This window comes from Biomphalaria glabrata, chromosome 9 (genome assembly GCF_947242115.1).
Source record: "Biomphalaria glabrata chromosome 9, xgBioGlab47.1, whole genome shotgun sequence".
In the NCBI taxonomy this organism is placed as follows: Eukaryota; Metazoa; Mollusca; class Gastropoda; family Planorbidae; genus Biomphalaria; species Biomphalaria glabrata.
The window spans coordinates 17,669,591-17,697,424 of record NC_074719.1 but is presented as its reverse complement, the minus strand read 5'-3'; the positions used below and the strand labels follow the sequence as shown (position 1 = coordinate 17,697,424).

The following is a 27,834-nucleotide window of genomic DNA, read 5'->3' as shown; positions in this document are numbered from 1 at the left end:
AGATGAAAATACCAATGTACCCCAAAGTGTAGCTGTTGTTAAATGACATGGCTTTAACATGGGCTTATAAATAAACGTACTCCTTTCAATAATTCAAAAGACGCCAGGGATCAATTAATAACAGAAATATAAATTTAATAAAAGCAATCAGAATAACTGTAATTGTAGACAATGGCATTAAATATTCAAGTATTAAATATACACAACTGACTTATTTAGTACTAATACGATTAGACTCAAACCTCAGGCCTCTCTAGCAACCCTATCAATCTCTTTAATGACGACACACTACTTTAATAGACCAATGAAATAATAATAAATCAACCTAGAATTCGTTAAATCTTACACCGAAGATTCTATCAAGTGCTATTTACAATACTATATACACATACAATCATCACAGTAGCCTGTGACATCTAAGAATACCATTTGACACCAAAGTGTAGCTTTTGACATCTAAGAATACTATTTGACACCATACCCTATACCATTTGACACCAAGGTGTAGCCTTTGACATCTGAGAATACCATCTGACATCAAAGTGTAGCCTTTGACATCTAAGAATACCATATACCATTTGACACCAAAGCGTAGCCTTTGACATCTGAGAATACCATTTGACATCAAAGTGTAGCCTTTGACATCTAAGAATACCATATACCATTTGACACCTAAGTGTAGCCTTTGACATCTAAGAATACCATTTTAAGCTAAAGCGTTACATGTGCACTTGTTCCCGCGTATACGCCTCTTTCTATCTCTCTTCTTACTTTATTCTCTAAATATTCTCCTCTGATTCCGTTGTGTTTTTGAAATACAGGACGACCTAGAGTCTGTTGAACATATTTTCTCGTTCTCAAAGCCAAATTTAATTTTTTTTTGGTGATACTTTGTAAAATTCTAACGGTCAAACTAGTGTTTTCCCAGTGTGGCCAACGAGTTATCAATTTTTTTTTCTCAGTGATATTCATCAATTGTTAAATTAATTTCTAGAGAAATCGTTAGAGCCATTTTCGAGAATCGCGTCCACCCACTCTCCCACCTTCTACGTTGATACGAGTTGAATAGAGGTGTTGTAAAACAAGTAACAACAAGTGTTGGTCTGACGTGTCTGTCTGGCCTGCAACAATCTTCCATATTTTGTTTTTGTTTTTGTATGCACTTTGTATGTTTATACCATGTCAAATCATAAGGCTAATTAATTTTTCTAAAGTATTGATCACGAGATTGTTCAGCTTGTGGAATGATTAGATCAGCAGGAAGCAGAAAAAAAAGGTCGTCCAACTAATTAGAGCAACATTAATACCTTTAGCTAATAAGAGAGAATAATCAACGCTTTGTATCAACAAATCAACACGGTGATTTTAGTAAATAAAAAAATTGTGGTGAACAAATAAGAAAAGAAACAATTATTATTGATATTTTGATAACCAGAAAATAGTTTATTTAAGTTTTTATATATAAAGGAAAGCTTTACATTTGTCTTATGATGTCGAAATAGGCATACTATATATTAAAATAAAGCTAAAACTGATTAGCGCAAATTCTGAGATTTCCTTTAAAAAAAAAAAAGGTTTTTGTAATTTTTTTTTCAACTTTTAAATGTCTATGATCATTATTGTGCACTTATTTAGGTTGATATCATCAAATTTTCTAAGTTCTTCCGATTGTAGCACAATCTCTCGGATGGCAGCTTTACCAGTTCACTTGTGGTGTATTGAGTGCTTCATAGATTCCTATTTGAAATTTAAAATTGCCTTTTTTCTAGAAGCAGAATGGTGGGTTGTCTTGTGACAGTCTTGAACAAATGAAGATATTTTCTTTTTTTTTTACTTTACCAAGAGAAGTAACCCTGCAACAAGAAGAATTACTCGGGAAAACATTTCATTGATACTCAGTTTTATAGCCCGTGGGTTGAAATAGAATTGCCCCAGTCTCTGCGTCTTGCAACGCTACGTTCACGTACAAATACAATTTGAACAGAAAGTTATTTTGGAAATGTCCCTTGCTCCTTTAACCCGTAAAACGAGTGTGGCAGTTTAACCTCTAAACATCAGAATTGTAATTCCATCTTGTATACACTCAGTGTAAAACAGCTGAGCACTTTAAGAGTTAAGTGTCGTTGTTTTAATAATTGTACATTTTCATAGACGGTGAAAGCTATAAATAGAAAGCCTGTTTGTGTATTCGGTTTTCTAAATAAAGGAAGTATGGAAATATTTTTAAAAGGTGTATGACAGTTTTTGTGAAGATCAACTGTCAAAGAGATTGGATACAAAGATCAACTGACACAGAGATTGGATACAAAAATCAACTGACTCAGAGATTGGATACAAAGATCAACTGACACAGAGATTGGATACAAAGATCAACTGACAAAGAGATTGGATACAAAGATCAACTGACAAAGAGATTGGATACAAAGATCAACTGTCAAAGAGATTGGATACAAAGATCAACTTTCAAAGAGATTGGATACAAAGATCAACTGACACAGAGATTGGATACAAAGATCAACTGACAAATAGATTGGATACAAAGATCAACTGTCAAAGAGATTGGATACAAAGATCAACTGACACAGAGATTGGATACAAAGATCAACTGACAAAGAGATTAGATACAAAGATCAACTGACAAAGAGATTGGATACAAAGATCAACTGACAAAGAGATTGGATACAAAGATCAACTGACAAAGAGATTGGATACAAAGATCAACTGTCAAAGAGATTGGATACAAAGATCAACTGACGAAGAGATTGGATACAACGATCAACTGACAAAGAGATTGAATACAAAGATCAACTGACAAAGAGATTGGATACAAAGATCAACTGACACAGAGATTGGATACAAAGATCAACTGACAAAGAGATTGGATACAAAGATCAACTGTCAAAGAGATTGGATACAAAGATCAACTGAAAAAGAGATTGGATACAAAGATCAACTGTCAAAGAGATTGGATACAAAGATCAACTATCAAAAAGATTGGATACAAAGATCAACTGACAAAGAGATTGGATACAAAGATCAACTGACAAAGAGATTAGAGACAAAGATCAACTGACAAAGAGATTGGGTACAAAGATCAACTGACAAATAGATTGGATACAAAGATGTGCTGACAAAGAGATTGGATACAAAGATCAACTGACAAAGAGATCTGATACAAAGATCAACTGTCAAAGAGATTGGGTACAACGATCAACTGACAAAGAGATTAGATACAAAGATCAACTGACAAAGAGATTGGATACAAAGATCAACTGACAAAGAGATTGGATACAAAGATCAACTGACAAAGAGATTGGATACAAAGATCAACTGACAAAGAGATCTGATACAAAGATCAACCGTCAAAGAGATTGGGTACAACGATCAACTGACAAAGAGATTGAATACAAAGATCAACTGACAAAGAGATTGGATACAAAGATCAACTGACACAGAGATTGGATACAAAGATCAACTGACAAAGAGATTGGATACAAAGATCAACTGACGAAGAGATTGGATACAAAGATCAACTGACAAAGAGATTGGATACAAAGATCAACTGACAAAGAGATTGGATACAAAGATCAACTGTCAAAGAGATTGGAGACAAAGATCAACTGACACAGAGATTGGATACAAAGATCAACTGACAAAGAGATTGGAGACAAAGATCAACTGACACAGAGATTGGATACAAAGATCAACTGACACAAAGATTGGATACAAACATCAACTGACACAGAGATTGGATACAAAGATCAACTGACACAGAGATTGGATACAAAGATCAACTGACAAAGAGATTGGATACAAAGATCAACTGACAAAGAGATTGGATACAAAGATCAACTGTCAAAGAGATTGGATACAAAGATCAACTTTCAAAGAGATTGGATACAAAGACCAACTGACACAGAGATTGGATACCAAGATCAACTGACAAATAGATTCGATACAAAGATCAACTGTCAAAGAGATTGGATACAAAGATCAACTGACACAGAGATTGGATACAAAGATCAACTGACAAAGAGATTAGATACAAAGATCAACTGACAAAGAGATTGGATACAAAGATCAACTGACAAAGAGATTGGATACAAAGATCAACTGACAAAGAGATTGGATACAAAGATCAACTGACGAAGAGATTGGATACAAAGATCAACTGACAAAGAGATTGGATACAAAGATCAACTGACAAAGAGATTGGATACAAAGATCAACTGTCAAAGAGATTGGAGACAAAGATCAACTGTCAAAGAGATTGGATACAAAGATCAACTGTCAAAGAGATTGGATACAAAGATCAACTGAAAAAGAGATTGGATACAAAGATCAACTGTCAAAGAGATTGGATACAAAGATCAACTATCAAAAAGATTGGATACAAAGATCAACTGACAAAGAGATTGGATACAAAGATCAACTGACAAAGAGATTGGAGACAAAGATCAACTGACAAAGAGATTGGGTACAAAGATCAACTGACAAATAGATTGGATACAAAGATCAACTGACAAAGAGATCTGATACAAAGATCATCAACTGTCAAAGAGATTGGGTACAACGATCAACTGACAAAGAGATTGAATACAAAGATCAACTGACAAAGAGATTGGATACAAAGATCAACTGACACAGAGATTGGATACAAAGATCAACTGACAAAGAGATTGGATACAAAGATCAACTGACAAAGAGATTGGATACAAAGATCAACTGACAAAGAGATTGGATACAAAGATCAACTGTCAAAGAGATTGGAGACAAAGATCAACTGACACAGAGATTGGATACAAAGATCAACTGACAAATAGATTGGATACAAAGATCAACTGTCAAAGAGATTGGATACAAAGATCAACTGTCAAAGAGATTGGATACAAAGATCAACTGACACAGAGATTGGATACAAAGATCAACTGACAAAGAGATTGGATACAAAGATCAACTGACGAAGAGATTGGATACAAAGATCAACTGACAAAGAGATTGGATACAAAGATCAACTGACAAAGAGATTAGAGACAAAGATCAACTGACAAAGAGATTGGGTACAAAGATCAACTGACAAATAGATTGGATACAAAGATGTGCTGACAAAGAGATTGGATACAAAGATCAACTGACAAAGAGATCTGATACAAAGATCAACTGTCAAAGAGATTGGGTACAACGATCAACTGACAAAGAGATTAGATACAAAGATCAACTGACAAAGAGATTGGATACAAAGATCAACTGACAAAGAGATTGGATACAAAGATCAACTGACAAAGAGATTGGATACAAAGATCAACTGACAAAGAGATCTGATACAAAGATCAACCGTCAAAGAGATTGGGTACAACGATCAACTGACAAAGAGATTGAATACAAAGATCAACTGACAAAGAGATTGGATACAAAGATCAACTGACACAGAGATTGGATACAAAGATCAACTGACAAAGAGATTGGATACAAAGATCAACTGACGAAGAGATTGGATACAAAGATCAACTGACAAAGAGATTGGATACAAAGATCAACTGACAAAGAGATTGGATACAAAGATCAACTGTCAAAGAGATTGGAGACAAAGATCAACTGACACAGAGATTGGATACAAAGATCAACTGACAAAGAGATTGGAGACAAAGATCAACTGACACAGAGATTGGATACAAAGATCAACTGACACAAAGATTGGATACAAACATCAACTGACACAGAGATTGGATACAAAGATCAACTGACACAGAGATTGGATACAAAGATCAACTGACAAAGAGATTGGATACAAAGATCAACTGACAAAGAGATTGGATACAAAGATCAACTGTCAAAGAGATTGGATACAAAGATCAACTTTCAAAGAGATTGGATACAAAGACCAACTGACACAGAGATTGGATACCAAGATCAACTGACAAATAGATTCGATACAAAGATCAACTGTCAAAGAGATTGGATACAAAGATCAACTGACACAGAGATTGGATACAAAGATCAACTGACAAAGAGATTAGATACAAAGATCAACTGACAAAGAGATTGGATACAAAGATCAACTGACAAAGAGATTGGATACAAAGATCAACTGACAAAGAGATTGGATACAAAGATCAACTGACGAAGAGATTGGATACAAAGATCAACTGACAAAGAGATTGGATACAAAGATCAACTGACAAAGAGATTGGATACAAAGATCAACTGTCAAAGAGATTGGAGACAAAGATCAACTGTCAAAGAGATTGGATACAAAGATCAACTGTCAAAGAGATTGGATACAAAGATCAACTGAAAAAGAGATTGGATACAAAGATCAACTGTCAAAGAGATTGGATACAAAGATCAACTATCAAAAAGATTGGATACAAAGATCAACTGACAAAGAGATTGGATACAAAGATCAACTGACAAAGAGATTGGAGACAAAGATCAACTGACAAAGAGATTGGGTACAAAGATCAACTGACAAATAGATTGGATACAAAGATCAACTGACAAAGAGATCTGATACAAAGATCATCAACTGTCAAAGAGATTGGGTACAACGATCAACTGACAAAGAGATTGAATACAAAGATCAACTGACAAAGAGATTGGATACAAAGATCAACTGACACAGAGATTGGATACAAAGATCAACTGACAAAGAGATTGGATACAAAGATCAACTGACAAAGAGATTGGATACAAAGATCAACTGACAAAGAGATTGGATACAAAGATCAACTGTCAAAGAGATTGGAGACAAAGATCAACTGACACAGAGATTGGATACAAAGATCAACTGACAAATAGATTGGATACAAAGATCAACTGTCAAAGAGATTGGATACAAAGATCAACTGTCAAAGAGATTGGATACAAAGATCAACTGACACAGAGATTGGATACAAAGATCAACTGACAAAGAGATTGGATACAAAGATCAACTGACGAAGAGATTGGATACAAAGATCAACTGACAAAGAGATTGGATACAAAGATCAACTGACAAAGAGATTGGATACAAAGATCAACTGACAAAGAATTTTGTTCTTTCGCCAATCCAGTAGCTACGGTCCTTACTTTGGATTTTTTTACATTTTCTACATTTTTTACTTCTACCAAAAATTATCCAAAGCTATTTTTAAGGTCCTTAAAGAAAGATACATTTGATGCAAATCTCCAAAGAATGCCGTTGTAATAACGAAAGATTTCTCCATGTCTCCAAGAATTAGGCAGGCAGATGTTTTCTTTCTGCTAGTTTCATTAACAAACTACACCAGTTCAACTTTGTCTGCTAATTGCACGCGTTTTTTTTTCTTCTCCTAATTAAGATTGAATTAATTGGATTTACTTGACTGCACTCAGTAGTGTACATTGCTTCATCTTAATTCGCAAAAATTACCATTTTAAAAGTCATTTTAAATAAATAGAAAAAAGTCTATAGAATTTAAGTCCTAAAACAAACAAGCTCACTAATTGTTCTATGTCGATAGAAACGTCTCTATTTTTCCCACCAAATACTAGAAAACATTAAGTGCTGAATGATCTATAATGGTTTTATCATTAGGGAATAAAAGGTGGATCACTTATACATTGCAATCTTTAATGTCTAGATCAGAGGTCTCAAACTCATTTCAGCATGTGGGCCACAGTGGAAAGTAACAACCATTCAGCGGGCCGCACCACAAAAAGAGAATGTTTTTTCATTAAATTTTACGAACGCTACTGTCACTGCAGTTAAATGCTAAAATAAAGTTTTTATAATTATTAATTACATTTAGTGTAGTTTATTACATGCACAGGCAGTTTAGTTTACTAAAATAAGTTGACGTTGTCTCTGTCACTAATTAAAAAGCAGAAACTGTAGTTCCCCCCCCCCACCCAAAAAAAACAACAAAAAAAACCCTATAATTTCTAGGCCTACTGCAGATGGCTCGTCACTCATATTTCTGTCCACTCAGCTGAGAGCGTTTGGCAGAGACCAGACCATCGACGTTAGGCCTGAAGTGGCGTGTAGTGGCAAGCCGCAAGGTTGCTCTCAGATGCTCATCAGTCAGTCTTGATCGTAATGCTGTTTTGTTAATCTTCATTCTGAAAAAAACTGTTCGCAAACGTACGTACTCTCAACATTGCTAGAATTCTAGCAGCTGCGCAGAATAAGTTTGGAAACTTCTCTCTGGGAAAAAACTGCAGGTCCAGTAGTTCCATCTGGACTTCCTCTGGAACGTTTTTCATTTCAACTGCGAACGGAGTGGCAACAAGGAAAAACTGTGGTTCGAGAGCAGTGAATTACTGAAAGCGGTGTTCAAAATCTTCCACTAATCTGTAGAGGATGTCTACATAGTATTTCAGGCGCTGTGGTTCAACCGTAATGCTCTGTAGAAAAGACAAATGAGCCAGGTTTCCATCTGCCAGCTGAGTGGCCCACAAAGTCAGCTTGTATCTGAATGATTTAATGTGGTCAAACATCACGGTAATTAGCTGCTTTGTCCCCTGTAGTTGTGAATTGAGTGCATTGAGATGTTGCGTGATGTCAGTAAGAAAAGCAAGATCCGACAAAACATTGGGTCACTGAGCTGAGGTATGTTTCCGTCTTTCGTTGCCATGAATAATGCTATTTCCCGTCTCAGTTCAAAAAATCTCTGCAGCACTTTTCCAGGACTCAACCATCTGACTTCCGTATGATAAAGCAACTCTCCGTATTCCGTTTTTAAATCAGCTAGAAATGACACAAACTGTCTGTGGTTGAGACTCCGTGCACGTATGAAGTTCACCGTCTTCACGACAACATCCATCACGTTCTTCATTTGTAGACTTTTGACACAGAGTGCTTCTCGGTGCAGAATGCAGTGTATGGCTGCTAAAGGTCCCGCCAAGCTGAGCTGATACCGTTTCTCTACCATTAATCCAACAACACCAACCTTCTCTGAACACATTGCTGGTGCACCTTCCGTAGCCACTGAAACAAGTTTTTTTCCCACGGTAGCCCACACACCTGCCAATACAAGCTTCCAGTTCTTGAAATACGTCGCGTCCAGTCGTCGTTCCTTTCATTGCTAGTAAGTCCAATAGCTCTTCAACAATGTTCAAGTTTTCGTCGACCCCACGAATGAATACGGCACAGTATGCGGTGTCTGTTACACTAGTAGACTCGTCCAGTGCAATGAAATATACTACAAAGTCTTTTGCAGCGGCAATCAGTTGCTGTTTAACATTTGTAGCTGACTCGGTGATCCTGCTTGCAACTGTGTTCGCAGACAAACTTATGCCTTCGAAAAGTTTTTCTCGGGGTAGATAATTTCACACGCCTGTAGCATACACTTTTTTACAAACTGGCCTTCAGGGAATGGTCGTGATGCCATCTCGCTAACAACAAAGCTTGCCTTCACAGAATCTTCGCTTGCAGTGGGCGGACACCTCATTTACTGATTTGTGCAGTTGTAAATCATTTCACGGCTTATATGTGGTCATTGTAAATTTTATCTAATTGTTTTTTAATTCGCGGACGTGGCCGCGGGCCACACAGAATTGTTTCGTGGGCCACATGTGGCCCGCGGGCCACCTGTTTGAGACCCCTGGTCTAGATCATAATATATATATATATATATATATATATATATATATATATATATATAATATTTCCTTTAAGTCAAAAAAAGTAATGAGAAATGCAGTATTTCCCGTGGCTACGCAGCCCAAGCTGCGACATACATATTTTTCCACACACAGCGCTGATATAACCGTTTTCCACCTGTGGTCGATTTAAATTTTTTTTCGCCGTTTACGTCTGTCCTCGGCAGCGGATTTTCTTTTGGTCTCAAATGTGTATCCCGCGACGTTTGTAAGTAATCTAAAACTGTCTCGTTCCGAAGCCACCCGCAGCCAGGTCAGTTAAAGCAAGTAGGCGCCTAAGTTGCTCTTTAATGTGTGGGCACCTCTGTTACGTCGACAACCTATCAGCTCATCAAAAAGGACTGCTTTTGGTATTCGTTCGCCCCTCCTCCCCCCCCCCCCCCATAAAGGATACGTGGCCTGCCCAGGGTATCTGTCTAACCATAACATGACCTCTTTACTGTCACATATAGACTTTACTGTATAATCCTAAATTAATACTCTGGTATTAATGGAATCACCTAGTTTTATATCCGTATATCAAGCTATTGGTGACTTACAGCTGAGCCTAGGAAGAAACGCTGAACTTCAAAAGTTAGTAACCACTTAGTATTGAAGACAGTAATTTATATGTTAGCAAAACTGACTCAGCAAGTTCAGTCAAATGTGCATTATATTATTTGGGTTGGTCCGTCGCAAGATCCCAGGCCTGCTACGAAATCTGTCACAAATCCCAACAGTTAGGGAAAGAATAGAGAGCTTTAAAAAATTGTTAAAATCCTTTGCCAAGTGATGCAATAAATTAACAGATTTTCTCGTTCAACCGATTCAAGAACCTTGCCATGAGAACGTCCGCGAAGGAACATCAACAACGAACGCCTTTTACCCTGGAGCTCAAACCCTGTTAGAGAACAGGAACTCATATTGACAAAGATGCAGAGCCGTTAAATTCCTCCCGAAGGACTTCCTAAGCCTTTTAACAAGTGACCCGAATTAACATTTGATCACGTGATCCGAATTAGCATTCGATCACGAAAAAGTAGTCGTGAAACGATGAAGGACTTTGACTTAGTCGACATTAATAATGTACCTAATGAGTGGAAGAATAGAGATCGGACATTATGAAGAGAAGTGTGAAGGAAACAAGGGAGACAACGATAACTCTTGTGAGAGATGGAGGTGAGTGCAATGACAGTTGTCTTGTACTAACTGATCAAATGGTTGTTACTGAATTTAAAAAGAAGTACCGGTACAGTGTATTGCGTGTTTTGAAATTAGAAGCTTTGCTTTTGAGTTAGTTCTTATACAAGCAGTTTCGGCGCGTTGAAGTGTTTAAGGAATTGGCTGAAATTCTGTCACAAGAGCACCTTGCAAAATTTCATATTTAAGACTTTTGATAAAATTTGTTGATGAGGGATCATTTTATTAATGATTAAGTATTGCAAGAACTTTCATGTTGATCTCTTTTCAAATGTTTTGCTTCATCATTCTTTTAATTATATATAGTCGTTTCAGAATCATTTTCTATTCCAACTAATTTAGGTTGCAATTATAGAATTGTTTGTACAAATTAAGATCTCCTATAGGCTCTAAGTCTGTCTAGATATAGAAACACAAAACGTTAAGTTAGACCTATCTGAGATCCACGTTTGCAGCTTGCGCTCAGTTTTCGGTGCATGATCAAAACTTGCATTATTTTGAGGGCAGGTATCGACTAAAAGAATAGATGTATATTATATGGCAATGGATTGTAGGCCGGTTGCTATGGTAATGTTACACTCAGTCTTCCCCTGAATTTCACTCCGAAGTTTGCCATAAATACAAATATTAAAACCTGCTCTTTGACCTGCATGGCTTACCAAACAACTTCCCCTCGAGCAGTCCACGATTTTGTGTGAACATGTTTCGTTTTCTGTCTTTTAAGTAAGTTTAGCAACTGCTTGAGGTCACTCACGTTATTGTGACTGAATGGGTTTAATAAGACTTCTTCTTCTAGCCAGCTTTATTGCTGCTGAGCTGTGAGCTCTTTTGCAGACTGTGCCAAGTAAAAAAAGTGTGCTGTTTTTGGTTTAATAATGCACAAAGTCGTACATAGTTCTTGTAATAAGATTTAAGATAACACAGCAGATAAATCTTATGCAAGACTTTATTAAGCTAGAACAAAACATGAATTGACGAAAGATATGACAGCGTCAGACTAAATCAATAGTATGTACCCATCTCACATCTACCGTACACAAACATATACACGTAGAAACGATACCACCACAGTTTATTAGCCCATATCCTCAAAGCTACACATACTTTTCATTCGCGCAATACCTAACCATTAGTTGGGGAAAAGTAAAGGCGTTTGGACATTGTGCTGGCAACATGACTCCCTAGTTAGCCGTGGGCCACAGAAACATATGACTTTTAAATAATCAGCCCAAAAGTTCACTACAGTGACCAAAATGGAGGTCTACAAGGCATGCGTTCTGAGTACGTTACTGTACGTCAATGAGTCGTGGACCTCCAACAAAAGCATGAGAAAAAACGTAAAACTCATTCCATTTGCGCTGTCTACGAAGGATCTTGAAAATCACATGAAAGAAAAATAGTGTACAATATTGAGATCCTTGTGCGAACAGGTATTCCCAGCATCTTTAAAGTCCTCAGACAACGTCGCCTGCGCTGGCTTGGACATGTTCGCCCGATGGAAGACAATCACATCCCGAAAGTTATTCTCTAAGGACAACTCGCGACTGGCTCAAGAAAAAAACTGGTCACCCCCACCTCCATTAAGTAGATGTAATAAAACGGGACCTCTAAATGTTAATGACCATTTGGAAAGACATAGCCCTAGACCGCACTATATTGAGAGAGGCAGTGACCAAGAAAGCTATGGACAGCAAATAAGCATCGGCCTCAGCTCTGGAAGAAAAGCGCGCCATGCGAAAAATGTCAATCTCCTCTACCACCAAAGCGAAAACCTCCTTAACCTGCGATATTTGTGAATGAGGGTGTCTCTCCAAAATTGGGCTCCACAGTCACATGAAAAAGTGTTCGAGTTGAACCATAGTTGCTCTACGACTGAAGAAGGCCAACAACTTTTGTTTTATCAAACGAGGCTGGAAAAAAGTGGACAAGTGAATGTACATCAAAGAATGTAAAAAAAAAAACAGCAACATAACCATAGGACTATTGGACCCTACTTCCAGTACAGCCCAACATAACCATAGGACAATTGGACCCTACTTCCAGTACAGCCCAACATAACCATAGGACTATTGGACCCTACTTCCACTACAGCCCAACATAACCATAGGACTATTGGACCCTACTTCCACTACAGCCCAACATAACCATAGGACTATTGGACCCTACTTCCACTACAGCCCAACATAACCATAGGACTATTGGACCCTACTTCCACTACAGCCCAACATAACCATAGGACTATTGGACCCTACTTCCACTACAGCCCAACATAACCATAGGACTATTGGACCCTACTTCCACTACAGCCCAACATAACCATAGGACTATTGGACCCTACTTCCACTACAGCCCAACATAACCATAGGACTATTGGACCCTACTTCCACTACAGCCCAACATAACCATAGGACTATTGGACCCTACTTCCACTACAGCCCAACATAACCATAGGACTATTGGACCCTACTTCCACTACAGCCCAACATAACCATAGGACAATTGGACCCTACTTCCACTACAGCCCAACATAACCATAGGACTATTGGACCCTACTTCCACTACAGCCCAACATAACCATAGGACTATTGGACCCTACTTCCACCACAGCCCAACATAACCATAGGACAATTGGACCCTACTTCCACTACAGCCCAACATAACCATAGGACTATTGGACCCTACTTCCACTACAGCCCAACATAACCATAGGACAATTGGACCCTACTTCCACTACAGCCCAACATAACCATAGGACAATTGGACCCTACTTCCACTACAGCCCAACATAACCATAGGACTATTGGACCCTACTTCCACTACAGCCCAACATAACCATAGGACTATTGGACCCTACTTCCACTACAGCCCAACATAACCATAGGACTATTGGACCCTACTTCCACCACAGCCTAACATAACCATAGGACTATTGGACCCTACTTCCACTACAGCCCAACATAACCATAGAACTATTGGACGAGCTTGCCATGTCCTAGCATACATATCTAAAAAGATATTTTTTATGTGATCTGATGACGCCATCCTTCCCCCTCCCCTTAATGTATTTGCCTGTTGATGTTTTGCTCTTTTGTCTAATTCCTTTATTTATGAGTTTGTTTGTCTCTCTCATTAATGCTACAGTTGTAACCACACCAGGGGTGCATGTTAATACTGAAAAATGGGAGACACTCCAGTCTCAGAAGATGCATGAGTTCGTACCTTTAACTTTGTACTCTCAGTGGAGACATCCCCTCCCCCCAAGTTAATGATGATAAACTGCAAGACTGCTGATAGGTTCTAGTTTGGAGAACATGGTAACGATTTTAAGGGATTTTTTTTTAATATGTAGTTTGAAACGACTTATTTTTCACAGCATGTTTTTATTAGGGAACTGATTGTAGAGTTGTAATTTTGTTTGAATTGTCTCTGTATTTCTAGGTGTTTGAAGTTTGGCATTTATGTCGAGATAGAAATGATTGATGTAAATCAGTGGTTCCCAAACTTTTTGGTCTCGTAGACCCCTTGCCTTATTTTCTGGTTTTCGGTAGACCCCTGTTTAACTTGAATTTTTTTTTCAAATTCATCAATATTTTTTTACAACTAATTTCTATCTGTAGTGAGTTGAAAAGTGAAAAAGTAATTTAAAGATACATACAAAGTTATAGAAATTTATCTTTTTTTATTTATAAAATTCAAATTGAAACCAATTAAAATACAAATTAATATGTACTGCTGGAATTAATTTTATAACTCATGCCACCGACGTGTACTTGCACTGTAGTGTTGCTTAAAGCAGTTCTTTTAATAATATCAGATGTGGGTTTGTGTAAAACAGTTTTTACAACAACAACTGCTGGTAAAATCAATGTTTTACCTTTAGTGTTTTACGTATTTTGTCATAAAAAAGTGAAGTTTCCCTTTCAGACCTTGTGATGATGTTACGATTATCTGTTTCTTTGGCCAACGGTTAACGAGCAGGGTGTCATGTGGGCAGTACAACGACCAACCGCCTTTATTTTTCTTAACTTAAGTCAGGTACCCATTAGAGTTGGGTGGACTCAGTGAAGCCCTTAAAATAACGAAATTAAAAATTCACCGAGATTCGAATCCAAAAGCCCAGGTTTGGAAGCTAAGCGCCTATTTGGTTATAAGTAAACAGCTATTGTAAGACACCCATAAACCATCCTCTTCTCTATATGATGTCGAAAAGATATTTTGTGGGTCTCATCGGAACTTTATCTTTGAATGTTCGAAAGTTTTTCTAATTTTTTTTTATCAAGGTGACATTGTCTCAGTTGATCCTCCAGCGTAATTAGTTTCATATCTTCATAAGAAAGGCTATTGGCATGTTTGACAAGGAAGGAATGAACAATTTTATATAATCAACGCTATACAATTTATATTTCCTAACCCTAAACATTATTTACATGTAGCCAAAATTAAGTTATTTAAATAATTATTAAAATTAAATACATAATTTTTTCGTTTGAATAGCAGGATAAATATTGTTGTAAACCTGGTGGTGACACAGATGGGGGTAGTGCTGTGTGTTTTTAGCCTACCCAAATCGCCACAGTCCAGCGCAGGACGAGCGATCAACCGTGACCAGTGACAGTACACGCCAGTTCGGCAAGGACCAGTGTCGTAAATATTACGCATGCAAGTCACAGCGAAAGTGATCAACTGGAGTGGTCAAGAAGGTTCGAGGGCAGTAGAGACACTATATAAGAGCGAGTATGTCAGAATCACTTCACTTCACATTACCTAGATATGTGACCAAGACGAGGCGAGAACCAGCACGGTGTGTGAAGTCAGGCGGAGCAAGACTAGGTTTTTGTAAAGACAGTGTTAATATTGTTGCCAATTGCTATGTATTTGCAATTAAATTGACTGATACTTTGGAGCCCTGAGTTGTGAGGTTCTTTAAGTTCGTTGTGTCGTGTGGTGCAGTTTGAAGAGAGCCGAATAGAAGAAGAGAATCGTAACAATATTTAAAGGATTAACTAAGGTACACATTATATATTACTGTGGAGAATAGGATGTAAAAATTAAAATCACAACGTGCTTAAATGAAATCTATTATCGTAGACCCCCGTGGACATGTCATAGATCCCCAATTTGTTTTTTCACTTTCGTAGACCCCTTGGAAGTCTTCGTAGACCCCTGGGGTCTATATAGACCACTTTGGGAATCACTGATGTCAATGATCCCCATGAGTGTGTCTGTGTATGTGTGTGTGTGTGTGTGTAAATGTCTCCATCTTGTAATCCTGCTATTTTCTCCCTCTCTAGAAATTTTCTCTCGCAATCTTTTTTTTTCTCTTTCAATCTTTCTTTATCTTGTAATTTTCTCTATCCAGCAATCAATCAGACATTATCACCTTCACCTTTCTCTTAGTCTGTTGGACCGTTGGGGCACCACACAGGATTTGTCAACCGTCTTTCTCCATTCCTCTCTGTCTTTAGCCTTGGATATAACCTCTTTCTATGGCAGGCCTGTCCATTTTTATATGTTGTCTTCCTATCGCCTCTTCTTCTTTTTCCCGGTACTGTTCCTTGAAGGAGGGTCTTTGCAAGCCCAGACGACCTTGTAATATGGCCATAGAGCTTTAATTTCCGTTTTTTTTTACAATAGTTATCAGGTCATCGTGGGGTCCAATGGCTGCAGTAACCCTTGTCTCTAATCTCTTCGTTTGTGATGCGGTCTTTGAAAGTGATGCCAAGGATCCTTCTGTAGCATATCACTTCCTTTGCTAGGATCCTCCTCTCTAGCTCTGCAGTCAGCGTCCAAGACTCACAAGCATATAAAAATGTGGCCATAACCATGGAACACATCAGACTTTATGCCAGGCTTTATACACTATTTACAAGAATTTATACTAGTCTTTATACATTATGCTCTGCGTACACAATACTTTTTACCAGACTTTATATCAGGCTTTATATTAAACGTTATACCGGACTATATACCAAGCTTTAAATTAAACTTTATACAATAATTTATACTACCCTCATGTATCTAAACTGTTAAAGATTGACCTATTGGGCCACAAAAACAATACTGTTACATTGTGTATTCCAGTATCTGACTTGAATAAATGGTGTATGTATGTTTGTATGTATGTATGTTTGTATTTTGTATGTATGTATGTATGTATGTATGTATGTATGTATGTATGTATGTATGTATGTATGTGTGTGTGTGTGTGAGCGTGAGAGAGAGAGAGAGAGAGGTTTTAAGTAGAAGACCATAACAATACTGTGAAAAATGTCTTTTCTTACTTGTGCTCTGAGTTTAGTTGTGATTTTAAATAACTTCATTTCTAAAATTCTTTACTACAATCCGCTAAAACCTTTATACAGTTTTCAGAAATAATGTGCTTTAAGATACTTAACAATCTCTATTACATCTGTAGTGTATATTGTCATTAAATAAAAAGACAATTGTGATTACATCTTGTTGCTTCAAAGTGTCTGCTACTAAGACAAGTTTCAGTTTATGAATCAGGTTTCTATTTTCTCTTTATCTGTTAACGTTGGTCTTAGTCGTCAACGAATGGACAGCCGGAAGTTAATAAATAACTTGTAAGAACATTCAATGAATTGCGAGCCGTATAGAATTCGTTTAGTCTCGCCAGAGGGCAGACTATGAACTCCAGGCTAAACCCACGACCTGCAATAATAGAAATATTGTTCCGTGAACTTTGTCTATACCAACGCATCCTTCCTGTCTAGCAGGAATAGAAATACGTCCTTCCATAAATCAACTTGTCTAGCTCAAAACTTTGGACACATATTTAGCGGATGAGCTTCCCATGTATTCGTTTTATGGCCATATTACTGCCCTGCACCCATTGCACTTCCGTCTAGAAAGAGATCTTTTATTGATGTGTGCTCCTTCCTAAATATCTCTACTACTTCTAGGCATGGTTTAGTTTCTTATATCGCTGAATGATTAATGCATAAGTTTCTGGTGCATTCCAATCAGTTCCATGAAGATATATTCATTAAGACCGTGTCATAGTTTCATGAAGACGACATAGCAACTGAAGTAGAAGGGGTAATAGTGTACATGAGACCTCATTCCCAATTTCTTTACATACAGTTTCCTATATCTGACATGCACATTGAATCTTAGCATTGATCTTACAGGTTGATTGAAATGCTGGCCTGAGGTCAAGTCGCTCTCAGCAACTTTTGGCGATTGAGGGTTCTCAAAGACGACCTCCAATTAGGACAGACATGGCGACTGTCTTCGCAGACATAGGCGTCGGACCGAGTTGACCCCTCCTTCTCCTCTCCCGTCCGTGTGAATCTCCGTAGTATAATCCTACAGAGTCTACAACTAACCAACAAACAAACTCTAAATCACGTGACCAGGTCGAGACTTATACGTGGGTCAAGATGACTTCAGAACTAGGAGGCGTGGCCGAACAGGCGGCCGTGATCATGATCTTCCCAGGTTTGGACAACGACACTGGAAAGTCGTCTGCTGTCAGTGACCTCTTCTCAAACAGGTCGTCCAGCAACACCACAATGATCAACCCCTACGACGTTCCGAAGGGCCTGATCGTACTGCTGGCTTTTCTTTACGGCTCCATCTCATTACTGGCCGTGATAGGGAATGGACTGGTCATTCTGGTCATCGTCAAGAACCGAAGAATGCATACGGTTACAAACATTTTTATCGCAAATTTAGCAGTCTCGGATGTTATAATTGGACTCTTTTCAATACCATTTCAGGTAAGCACTAACCATAGTGGTATTACCATTTCAGGTAAGCACTAGCCATAGTGGTATTACCATTTCAGGTAAGCACTAGCCATAGTGGTATTACCATTTCAGGTAAGCACTAACCATAGTGGTATTACCATTTCAGGTAAGCACTAACCATAGTGGTATTACCATTTGGCATTTCAGGTAAGCATTAACCATAGTGGTATTACCATTTCAGGTAAGCATTAACCATAGTGGTATTACCATTTCAGGTAAGCACTAACCATAGTGGCATTACCATTTCAGGTAAGCACTAACCATAGTGGTAGTATGTTCTAGCTCTCTTATCTCTAGAACGCAGCAACCAAACAAATCCACAGACTCAACAAAACGCATTTTGCAGGTTAGGTCATTCGATTGTTTATTCGTTGTTGCAATATCAATGGAATTAATGGTAGGTAGTCAAGAAAATTGGGAGCCACATTAATGAAAGTCCACTTGTGATGTATTAACTGAAAGCCAAGGGGCGAAACACTAGTTAACATTGACGAGTAGTACAGAAGATTAAAGGTTATCCAATCACAGACCCCAGTGTTTGACAGATATAAACAAAAATCAATACTTTTCCTTGTTTGTGTTTATCCTATTTAAAATATTTACCTTAAACATCACCTTTGTTCTGAGTGTGAGTTGTCGCGCGTGCGCGAGACAGCCAGAGAAATCAGACACAACACTAATATCATGATTTGAAAAGAAACACTCCAATAAGAAGAAAAAAACGTTCAATTTTCACTGTTACAAAAAGTGTGGAGTATGTCTTTTAAAAACGAATCTTGAATTCCACAATGTAAAAATAGAGACAAGTAATGCAATAGGAGGTAAACTCTTTCTATAGCTGCTAGGCTTGTGGAGAAGCCATTGTCTCCCACCACGAGAAGATAGTGTAGCCATTGTCTCCCACCACGAGAAGATAGTGTAGCCATTGTCTGCCACCACGAGAAGATAGTGTAGCCATTGTCTGCCACCACGAGAAGATAGTGTAGCCATTGTCTGCCACCACGAGAAGATAGTGTAGCTATTGCCTTCCACCACGAGAAGATAGTGTAGCCATTGTCTCCCACCACGAGAAGATAGAGTAGCCATTGTCTCCCACCACGAGAAGATAGTGTAGCCATTGCCTTCCACCACGAGAAGATAGTGTAGCCATTGTCTCCCACCACGAGAAGATAGTGTAGCCATTGTCTTCCACCACGAGAAGATAGTGTAGCCATTGTCTTCCACCACGAGAAGATAGTGTAGCCATTGTCTCCCACCACGAGAACATAGTGTAGCCATTGTCTCCCACCACGAGAAGATAGTGTAGCCATTGCCTTCCACCACGAGAAGATAGTGTAGCCATTGTCTCCCACCACGAGAAGATAGTGTAGCCATTGTCTCCCACCACGAAAAGATAGTGTAGCCATTGTCTCCCACCACGAGAAGATAGTGTAGCCATTGTCTCCCACCACGAGAAGATAGTGTAGCCATTGTCTCCCACCACGAGAAGATAGTGTAGCCATCGAATCTTTAAAATCTACTTTGTCAGATGTTTTCCTGCTCCTCTGATTGACATCGTACCAACCACAAGGTATGGAGGTGGGGGGGGGGGAATGGAAGAGATTATACCTGTAGAGCACTGTCGAGTATTTTGAGATATTAGTCACATGTTTATATGCTAAGTCGAGTACACAAAGTTGAAGGTCAAGTTAAATTGTTGCTTTAAAATAAAGAATGTTTTTATATTAATGCTATAGCAGCTATACATTGTTAGGGTAGGGTAGGACTGGGAGTGGAAGTCTTTTGTTTTTCCTCACTTCCTTTGGTTTCAATGAGTTTCTCTAGAGGCCAGGGCCGTGGCAGGAAAAGGGACACTCGAACATAACTACCACAAACAGACATAAAGATAATTTATAACACAGCTGAAGGCTAGCGTAAAGGGAATTAGCTGCTGTTGAAACATTTATACTGAGATTAAATAATTTGAGCAATGTCAAATAGACATATAAAAATAAAAATAAAAAGCATTTTAAAATTAATTTTCTTTCAAACAATGAAACCAGTATTCGAATGAGCTGCTATATATGTCCTACCTCAGACAGTATATAGTCTATATCACCAGGCTTGAGTTTGGGCTTAAAATCATCTGGACGACAGTCCAAAGCGCTTCCCTCATAATTTTACATCAGTCCCATCAACGTAGAAATGATTTTTTTTTTTATTTAAATAGCTAGATTTGTAACTTAATTTTTATATAAATATTATTTATTCTATATTATTTATTCTATATTCTATAGTCTATATTCTATATTCTACATTCTATATGGTACTACTTTGTATTTGTGTCTACCAGTTTCAGGCGGCGCTACTTCAGAGGTGGGTGCTAGCTAACTTCATGTGCCCTCTGTCCCCCTTTGTCCAGGTCGTCAGCGTCAACGTTAGCATCTTCACGCTGAGCGTCATCGCCGTGGACCGCTACATCGCGGTCATTCACCCGTTCAAGGCGGGCTGCTCCAAAAAGTCCGCCGCCATCATCATCAGCGTCATCTGGGCGGTGGGCGTCGGGGCGGGCATCCCGGTGCCCATGTTCTACTGGGTGGTGGACGACATTGTGGACGTGAACATGACCGCCCCGCGCTGCAGCAGGCACGCGCCCAATAACTGGACAGACTTTCACGTGTACTACAACACGCTGCTGGTGTGCTTTCAGTATCTGCTGCCCTTGGTCATCATCACCTTCTGCTACTGCAGGATCGCCTGGCACATTTGGGGCTCGAGGCGACCTGGTGCTCACGTGACCAACGAGGACGTACGAGGCAGGAATAAAAGAAAGGTAGGAAGACTGTTTGTTACTGTGTTAGTGGGTCTATGTTTTTAAACCAAGAATTATGTGTGTTTTTTTTTCAATCATGGTCTGTTTTGAAACAGAAACGCTTTTTGTGGAACCAATAGGTGCCAATAAACTATGTTTTAAATTATAGTCTGTGTTTGAAACCAAAAGACTATTTTTTTTTTACAAATCAGTATTACATGTTCTAACTTAATAAGCAGGATTGCTGAACTTAAGAGAGAAATTAACATACACAAAACAAACAAACAAACAAAACCCACAAAATGGTTACTTTTGGTGCAGTTTAAGCCCTACCAACAGTATAGACACACAAACAGTACAACTGATATCATCATATTTATTCCACAAGAGTTTGTTGAAGATATTGTAATTGTTAATTGAAGATCCTCGTTGTGAATGGAGTCTAGGAGTCTCAACATAATCGGGAAGGACTGGCAACCTTCTCGTGTTCACCACGATTGTTTGGTTGTTTGTTTTTCAATGCATTTTTTTATCTGAAGTATTTTCTCTTTCTCTCTCTTAACTATTTGTCAACGTGTAATTTCAACCATTTTTTTTGGAATTTTTGAGGCATTTCATTTGGTTATAACTTCAACGGGTATTCCCTATCGACTTTAATGTTTCATTCCAAAGAATAGAGCCGTCTTATCCTATAGTCTCAATACTTTGCCTGGACACAGATTGAAGACTTCCCTTTAAAATAGACAAATGAAACGACAAGAGAGACATTTTGATTGTCTACGTTTGATATCTAGGATAGTTTTGTAGAGTTCACTTTAAAAACTGTCTGGTTCAATTCTTGCAAATAAAAATTTGACTTTTTTTTATGTTGAGTTGTTTAGGGACTGATACTAGACTTGAGTCTCTTGTTTCCTAAACAGCAAACAGTGTGATGTTTTCTTTTAACTGTTTAAAAGATTGTGATGTTTTTTGTTTTTTTTAACTGTTCAAAAGTTGTATCTGGCGAGTGGAGTACAGAAGGATACAAATCAATACAAACAATAACAAAAAATTGAGGATTTAAAAGAAAGAAAAGAGAGTGAAAGAGAGTGAAAGTGTGAAAGAAAGTGAAAGGGAGAGAGTGGAAGAGAAAAGGATAGAGAGTGGAAGAGAGAAGGATAGAGAGTGGAAGAGAGAAGGATAGAGAGTGGAAGAGAGAAGGAAAGAGAGTGGAAGAGAGTGGAAGAGAGAAGGAAAGAGAGTGGAAGAGAGTGAAAAAGAAAAGGAAAGAGAGTGAAAAAGTGAAAGATAGAGTGAAAGAGAGTGAACGAGAGTGATAGAGAGAGTGGAAGAGAGAAGGAAAGAGAGAATGAAAGAGAGAGAGCACGAAAGAGAAGAATAGAGAGAAGGAAAGAGAGTGAAAGAGAAAGTGAAAGAGAGAAGGAAAGAGAGTGAAAGAGAGAGTGAAAGAAAGACGGTGATAGAGTGAAACAGAGGAAGGAAAGAGACAAAAAAAGAGTGTGAAAGAGACAAGAGATGGACAACGAGAGAAAGAGACGAAGAAAGAGAAGGGGTAAAAAGAGCTGTACAATAGCAATTGGTCTAGAAGAAAGACGTGATGAGGAAATAGGATTTGAAACCTGTCTGCACGTGGACAGTAAGTGCTCGATCAATATCAAACTCACAGGTGTTAGGGAATAAGTGAATACCTGAGAAATCATTTTCTTTCAATCCAAATTGTCAAATAAAATATAACATTTATATCGGTGTTGCCCACCCTACAGCCTGCGAGCCATATCCGGCCCTTCACAATGTGCTTTACACTGAAATAGGCCAAGCGTCACTGGTCTATATCAGATGATCAAAACCATGTACAACGATAAAACGATTACAAAAAGTTTTCACCCACGGGTCCGTAATGGAGGTACACAGTATTCGATATTTTCAGCATGACTATCAGAAGCTTTGAATTCAAAGCTACCAACAACCTCTATTATCTACCTACTTCCATACTAAATTCTAATTCAAACTATTCATTGAATGCAAAAACTCACGCCCGATGGGCCGATGCACAAGGTCCTCTCTGAAGGCATAAGTTTTAGTAAAAATGGATTTTCAGTAGCTTACCTAGTTTTTTTTTAGGTCTAAACTTGACAGACATATTTTAGACCTAAACGTGACACACATATATTTATACCTAAACGTGACACACATATTTCAGACCTAAACGTGACACACATATATTTATACCTAAACGTGACACACATATTTTAGTTTTAAACATTTTAAAATTTAATTCTGACTAGTCGACCGGCGGCATAGCATACGCCGCTATTTTGCAGGGCCGGTCTTAGGCCACTGCAACCTATGTGACCGAAGGATCCGCACTTTCATGGAACCCGCGCTAATTCAAGGTGTATAAATTATTAAATTAAACCATTTTATAACTTATAACAGATTTCCCGCGCACTCCTGTCGATTTACCAGGAGCTCCTGGAAATCTCCCGAAATAGCAAAATATATGAAAAAGTCCTTAAGATAAACGGAAATACATAGAAAAAAATTGTCATTTTGGGGTGTCATTCAATATGGAAAACGTCAATCCTACGCGCTATTAATAAAAACGGCATTATGCATTAGCCATAGTTGTTTAATCATGTGAAAGAAGCTTCTCGCGCCTCAAACTAATGAAGAATTACTTGAGGTCAACAATTCTCAAAGATAGATTGAAAGTTTTGGTAATTCTTGCTATAGAACGGGATCTATGTGGGAAACATAATTATTATGATATACTGTATGACTTTGCTACACCCAAGTCTCGTAAAGTAATTATGTACGTAGTAAAGAATGAATAAAATGCATAGACGAATTTATTTTCTAATACAAACTCTTAAATTTCACTTATTGTCCGCTTCCCTACCCAAACTTGGCCCCGCGAAATCCGTTTCGAATAGGGCCCCACAATGCTTAAGTCCGGCCCTGATATTTAGTGTTTGTAAAATGTTTTACATGTTTCGGATGTTCCTTCAGAGTTGACAATAGTTTAATTCCTAGTCCAAACCTCCCACATGGGATGGGAGCGGGCAGGGTTTGACAGTCCAGCGCGCAGCCATCCGTAGCGAGATGTGAAAACGTGTTCTCTCCCCCCCCCCCCCCCTTTCTTGTTTTTTTTCGTTGGGTGACTATCCGCAGAAATAAGAGAGTGATCTTCCCTTTACTTCTCGTCTGACCTGATTAGGGAAGAAGAGAATTATATATAATGATTCTATACACTACCTCTCCAATATGGTATCATGGTTTATAACTACTGTTCAATTTTTATCATAAATTGCAAATTCAATGTTAAACTAAATGAATGAAAATTGGATGTCAATCTAAATAAAATAAAAAATCAACTTTCATTTAGAGGATAGAAAAATTAATTTCAATTTAAATGAGAGAAAAATTGATGTTTCTTTAAATGATTAAAAAATAAAATACATGTTAACAAAACCCGGTAATGTAGGACATCTATTTCCTACAAATCTGTTCTCTTTGTTCTCTTATCTCTTAGAGCCTCAACTAAGAGTTCATTTACTTATAGACATTTTAAACTTTGTATGCACGACTTATCAGCCCGAATACATTCTTGTTTCATACATTTAGGTTTGGTGTCTTTACTTTGTAACTTCTTGTAACCATCTCGTCTCACACGAATGTTACAGTTGAACATATATAAGCCCGAGCCTCCCTCCCCCCCCCCTCGAGAACAGATATACACAAATTCTTATTTAGCTTCAATATTTTTTTTTTCTGGTGGTGAATTGCCTTGTCACGATGAATGAAATTAGTCAAGAAGAAAGATAATTGGATTTTCTTCTCGGGACTCCAAATCTCTTGCTGTGATTACAGTAGCCATCTCAGAATTCCTCCAGTTGGGGGAGCTAATGAAGATATTATTCTTGTACAAAAGACATTTCCTCCAGTGTGTAGCCAGTAGATAGACAAAGAAATAGAAGTCAACATTTATTTTTGTAAGAAACCATTTTTTTAATGAATTTTATTTTTCAGAAATGTTTTTATGTAACCTCAGCCCTTACTTTGACACAGTGATCTCTCTACAAACCTTTCTTCTTGTTCACGTGCACTGGAGATCTTTACAATACACTTTCCAATGGAAACGTTGTCTATGAGTTTGTATCAAGAGATGACAGTTGCCAAGTAGATACTAAAACATACTTGGAGCTACAAGAACTCAGACGTATCATTTTACAGTGCCAAAAAGTGCATAAACATTTTTAACAACATAAAGTGTATCAACATTTCTTTTGTTCTTTACACCGGAAGCACCACAAAAAAAAAGCTCTTTATTTATACACCGTGCATGACCAAACTCCGAGTAGAACGTCCATTATCCGCATTAATTGAGAAAGGGGTGTATCCGGATAATCGATCGCCCGGATAAGAGAATGCGGACTATTATAAACGTCCATTTCAGCAACAAAATAAAACAAAATTCATATCGCGCTTGACATTAACATAAAATTCCAGTAAAATATACAGATGAACATAGCGTTATACGTAGTAGCGTACCTTTAATAAGATAAATAATGTCTCTGCTTTCTCTGCACAACAGCAAAACCACTTAGATACCGTACTGTTGAAAAAAAAAGGCAGTCCGGATATTTGACGTTCCGGATAAATGACGTCGTAATTACGAGATCTATTGTATAATGGTTCTTGTACATAAGTAGCAGCAGAAGTAGCAGCCTATATTTGTTTTTAAATCGCACATTGGCTCACAGTCTAATTCACAGCGTATCAATAACTGTTCATTACTTAAAGCACTACGCTTAAGTACGATGGATACAAATGTTCAAGTTTATAAACATCAATAGTGATACAGATGTTTGTTTTTTTCTGGGTATTCATTTTACATAAAAAAAAAATCGATGTTTTCATTTCATGTATAAAATAATTTTACATTCGCTAAAGAATTTTTTCTCAAACTTTTTTAAAAACTTTTTTTTTTTAAAATAAACTTATAAAATACTTTTTTTTGGTATAAAGTTTTAAAAATTCCAATCTTAAGCTCACTCTTTCCTCTTTGTGAAAAATCAAAGCCACAAATCAATAACTCTATACCATTTATCTAGTAACACAGTTTTGTATATAGTTGTATATTTCCTACTAGAGAATGACAACGAAATCTATTTAGGTGCCTACATCAATAAATATTTATATACCAAAGAAGACAAACTCTCAAAGTATCCTGCCGACTGTTCGAAGTTAGACGTAGTGTAACTCAAACTCTACTCATAGTTTATTGATAGTTTTTTTTTATTGAAATATTCATTTTTAAAACACTTATATTAACTGGCTCTGTATCTTTCATGGATAATTTGGATTTTTTGCTATCGATTTTTTTTGTTATCACTTCTACTTATCCAATCGTCGTCAAATGTTGCCTACTAGCTCATGGTCGATGACTACGCATGAAACAACCAGTTAGTGAATCAATTATTCGTAATTAATAAATGTTGTTTTTATATAGAATATTAAAAAAAAACAACAACTCATTAGCGTAAGGACAGATGAGATCATTGACAGATGAGTTGACAATTAGACGGGAAGAGTTGAAAGGTAGCTATAGTAAAATAAAGCAGTTAAATTCTAAATGACTGTATATTAATCATAAGATTATATCAAAGAGTGAATGTATATTAATCAATTATAAAGTAACACTTTGTAATGGATTTGTAAATTGTTTTTATTACCTTGTTGACAATTCATTTTTCTTCTACAAGAATACCTTGACTTGTTCTTCCAGTGGATAAAGCAACATTCATGAAACAATAAAAAGGCTAAAATTATTAAAAGTAAAAAGGAATAAAAAAAAACACATAGAAATAACGCTTATATTTAAACGCTTATATTTAAACGCTCTAAACAGTAGAAGGAGGCGCTGTGGCTGAAAGGTAAAGCACTTGGCTTCTGAACCTGGGGTTCCCGGTTCGAATCGTGGTGAAGACTGGGATTTTAAATTTTGGTATCTTGGTTGCCTCTGAGCCCACCCTCCTCCAATGGGAACCTGACATTAAACAGGGAAAAGTAAAGGCGATTGGTCACATGACACCTTCGTTAACCGTGGACTACAGAAACAGATGACCTTTACATCTTCTGCCCTATAGACCAGAAGGTCTAAAAGGGGAACTTTACTTTACTAAATAGTACACAATAAAAGAAAGCGTTGGGTTGGGTGTAAATCGCACTTTAACTCAAACTAAACACAACCAACGCATTTTTTTAAATTTCTACCTTTTAGTGCGTTTTAATAAAAGCGTTTTTTTAAATTATATTTTTTAATATTTAACTTTTATTATTTAAAAAAAAAATTGAGATACATGTTCAATATTGTGAACACACACTTATTCAAGAACACACAACACACACCCACACATGTGACACAACACAGTGAACACACCCGCACACAACATCCTTTGACTATGCCCT

At 37.5% G+C, this 27,834-nt stretch overlaps 1 protein-coding gene across 1 annotated transcript in view; it reads left to right on the top strand.

Annotated features, from left to right (window-relative positions):
• LOC106071260 (RYamide receptor-like) overlaps positions 1-27,834 on the top strand; it is a 201,742-nt gene that overhangs the window by 65,275 nt on the left and 108,633 nt on the right. The window contains exons 2-3 of the mRNA XM_056041783.1: positions 17,952-18,542; positions 20,905-21,384. Coding sequence (XP_055897758.1) covers positions 18,204-18,542; positions 20,905-21,384 — 819 coding nt within the window. The 5' untranslated portion in view covers positions 17,952-18,203. The remainder of the gene's footprint in view (positions 1-17,951; positions 18,543-20,904; positions 21,385-27,834) is intronic.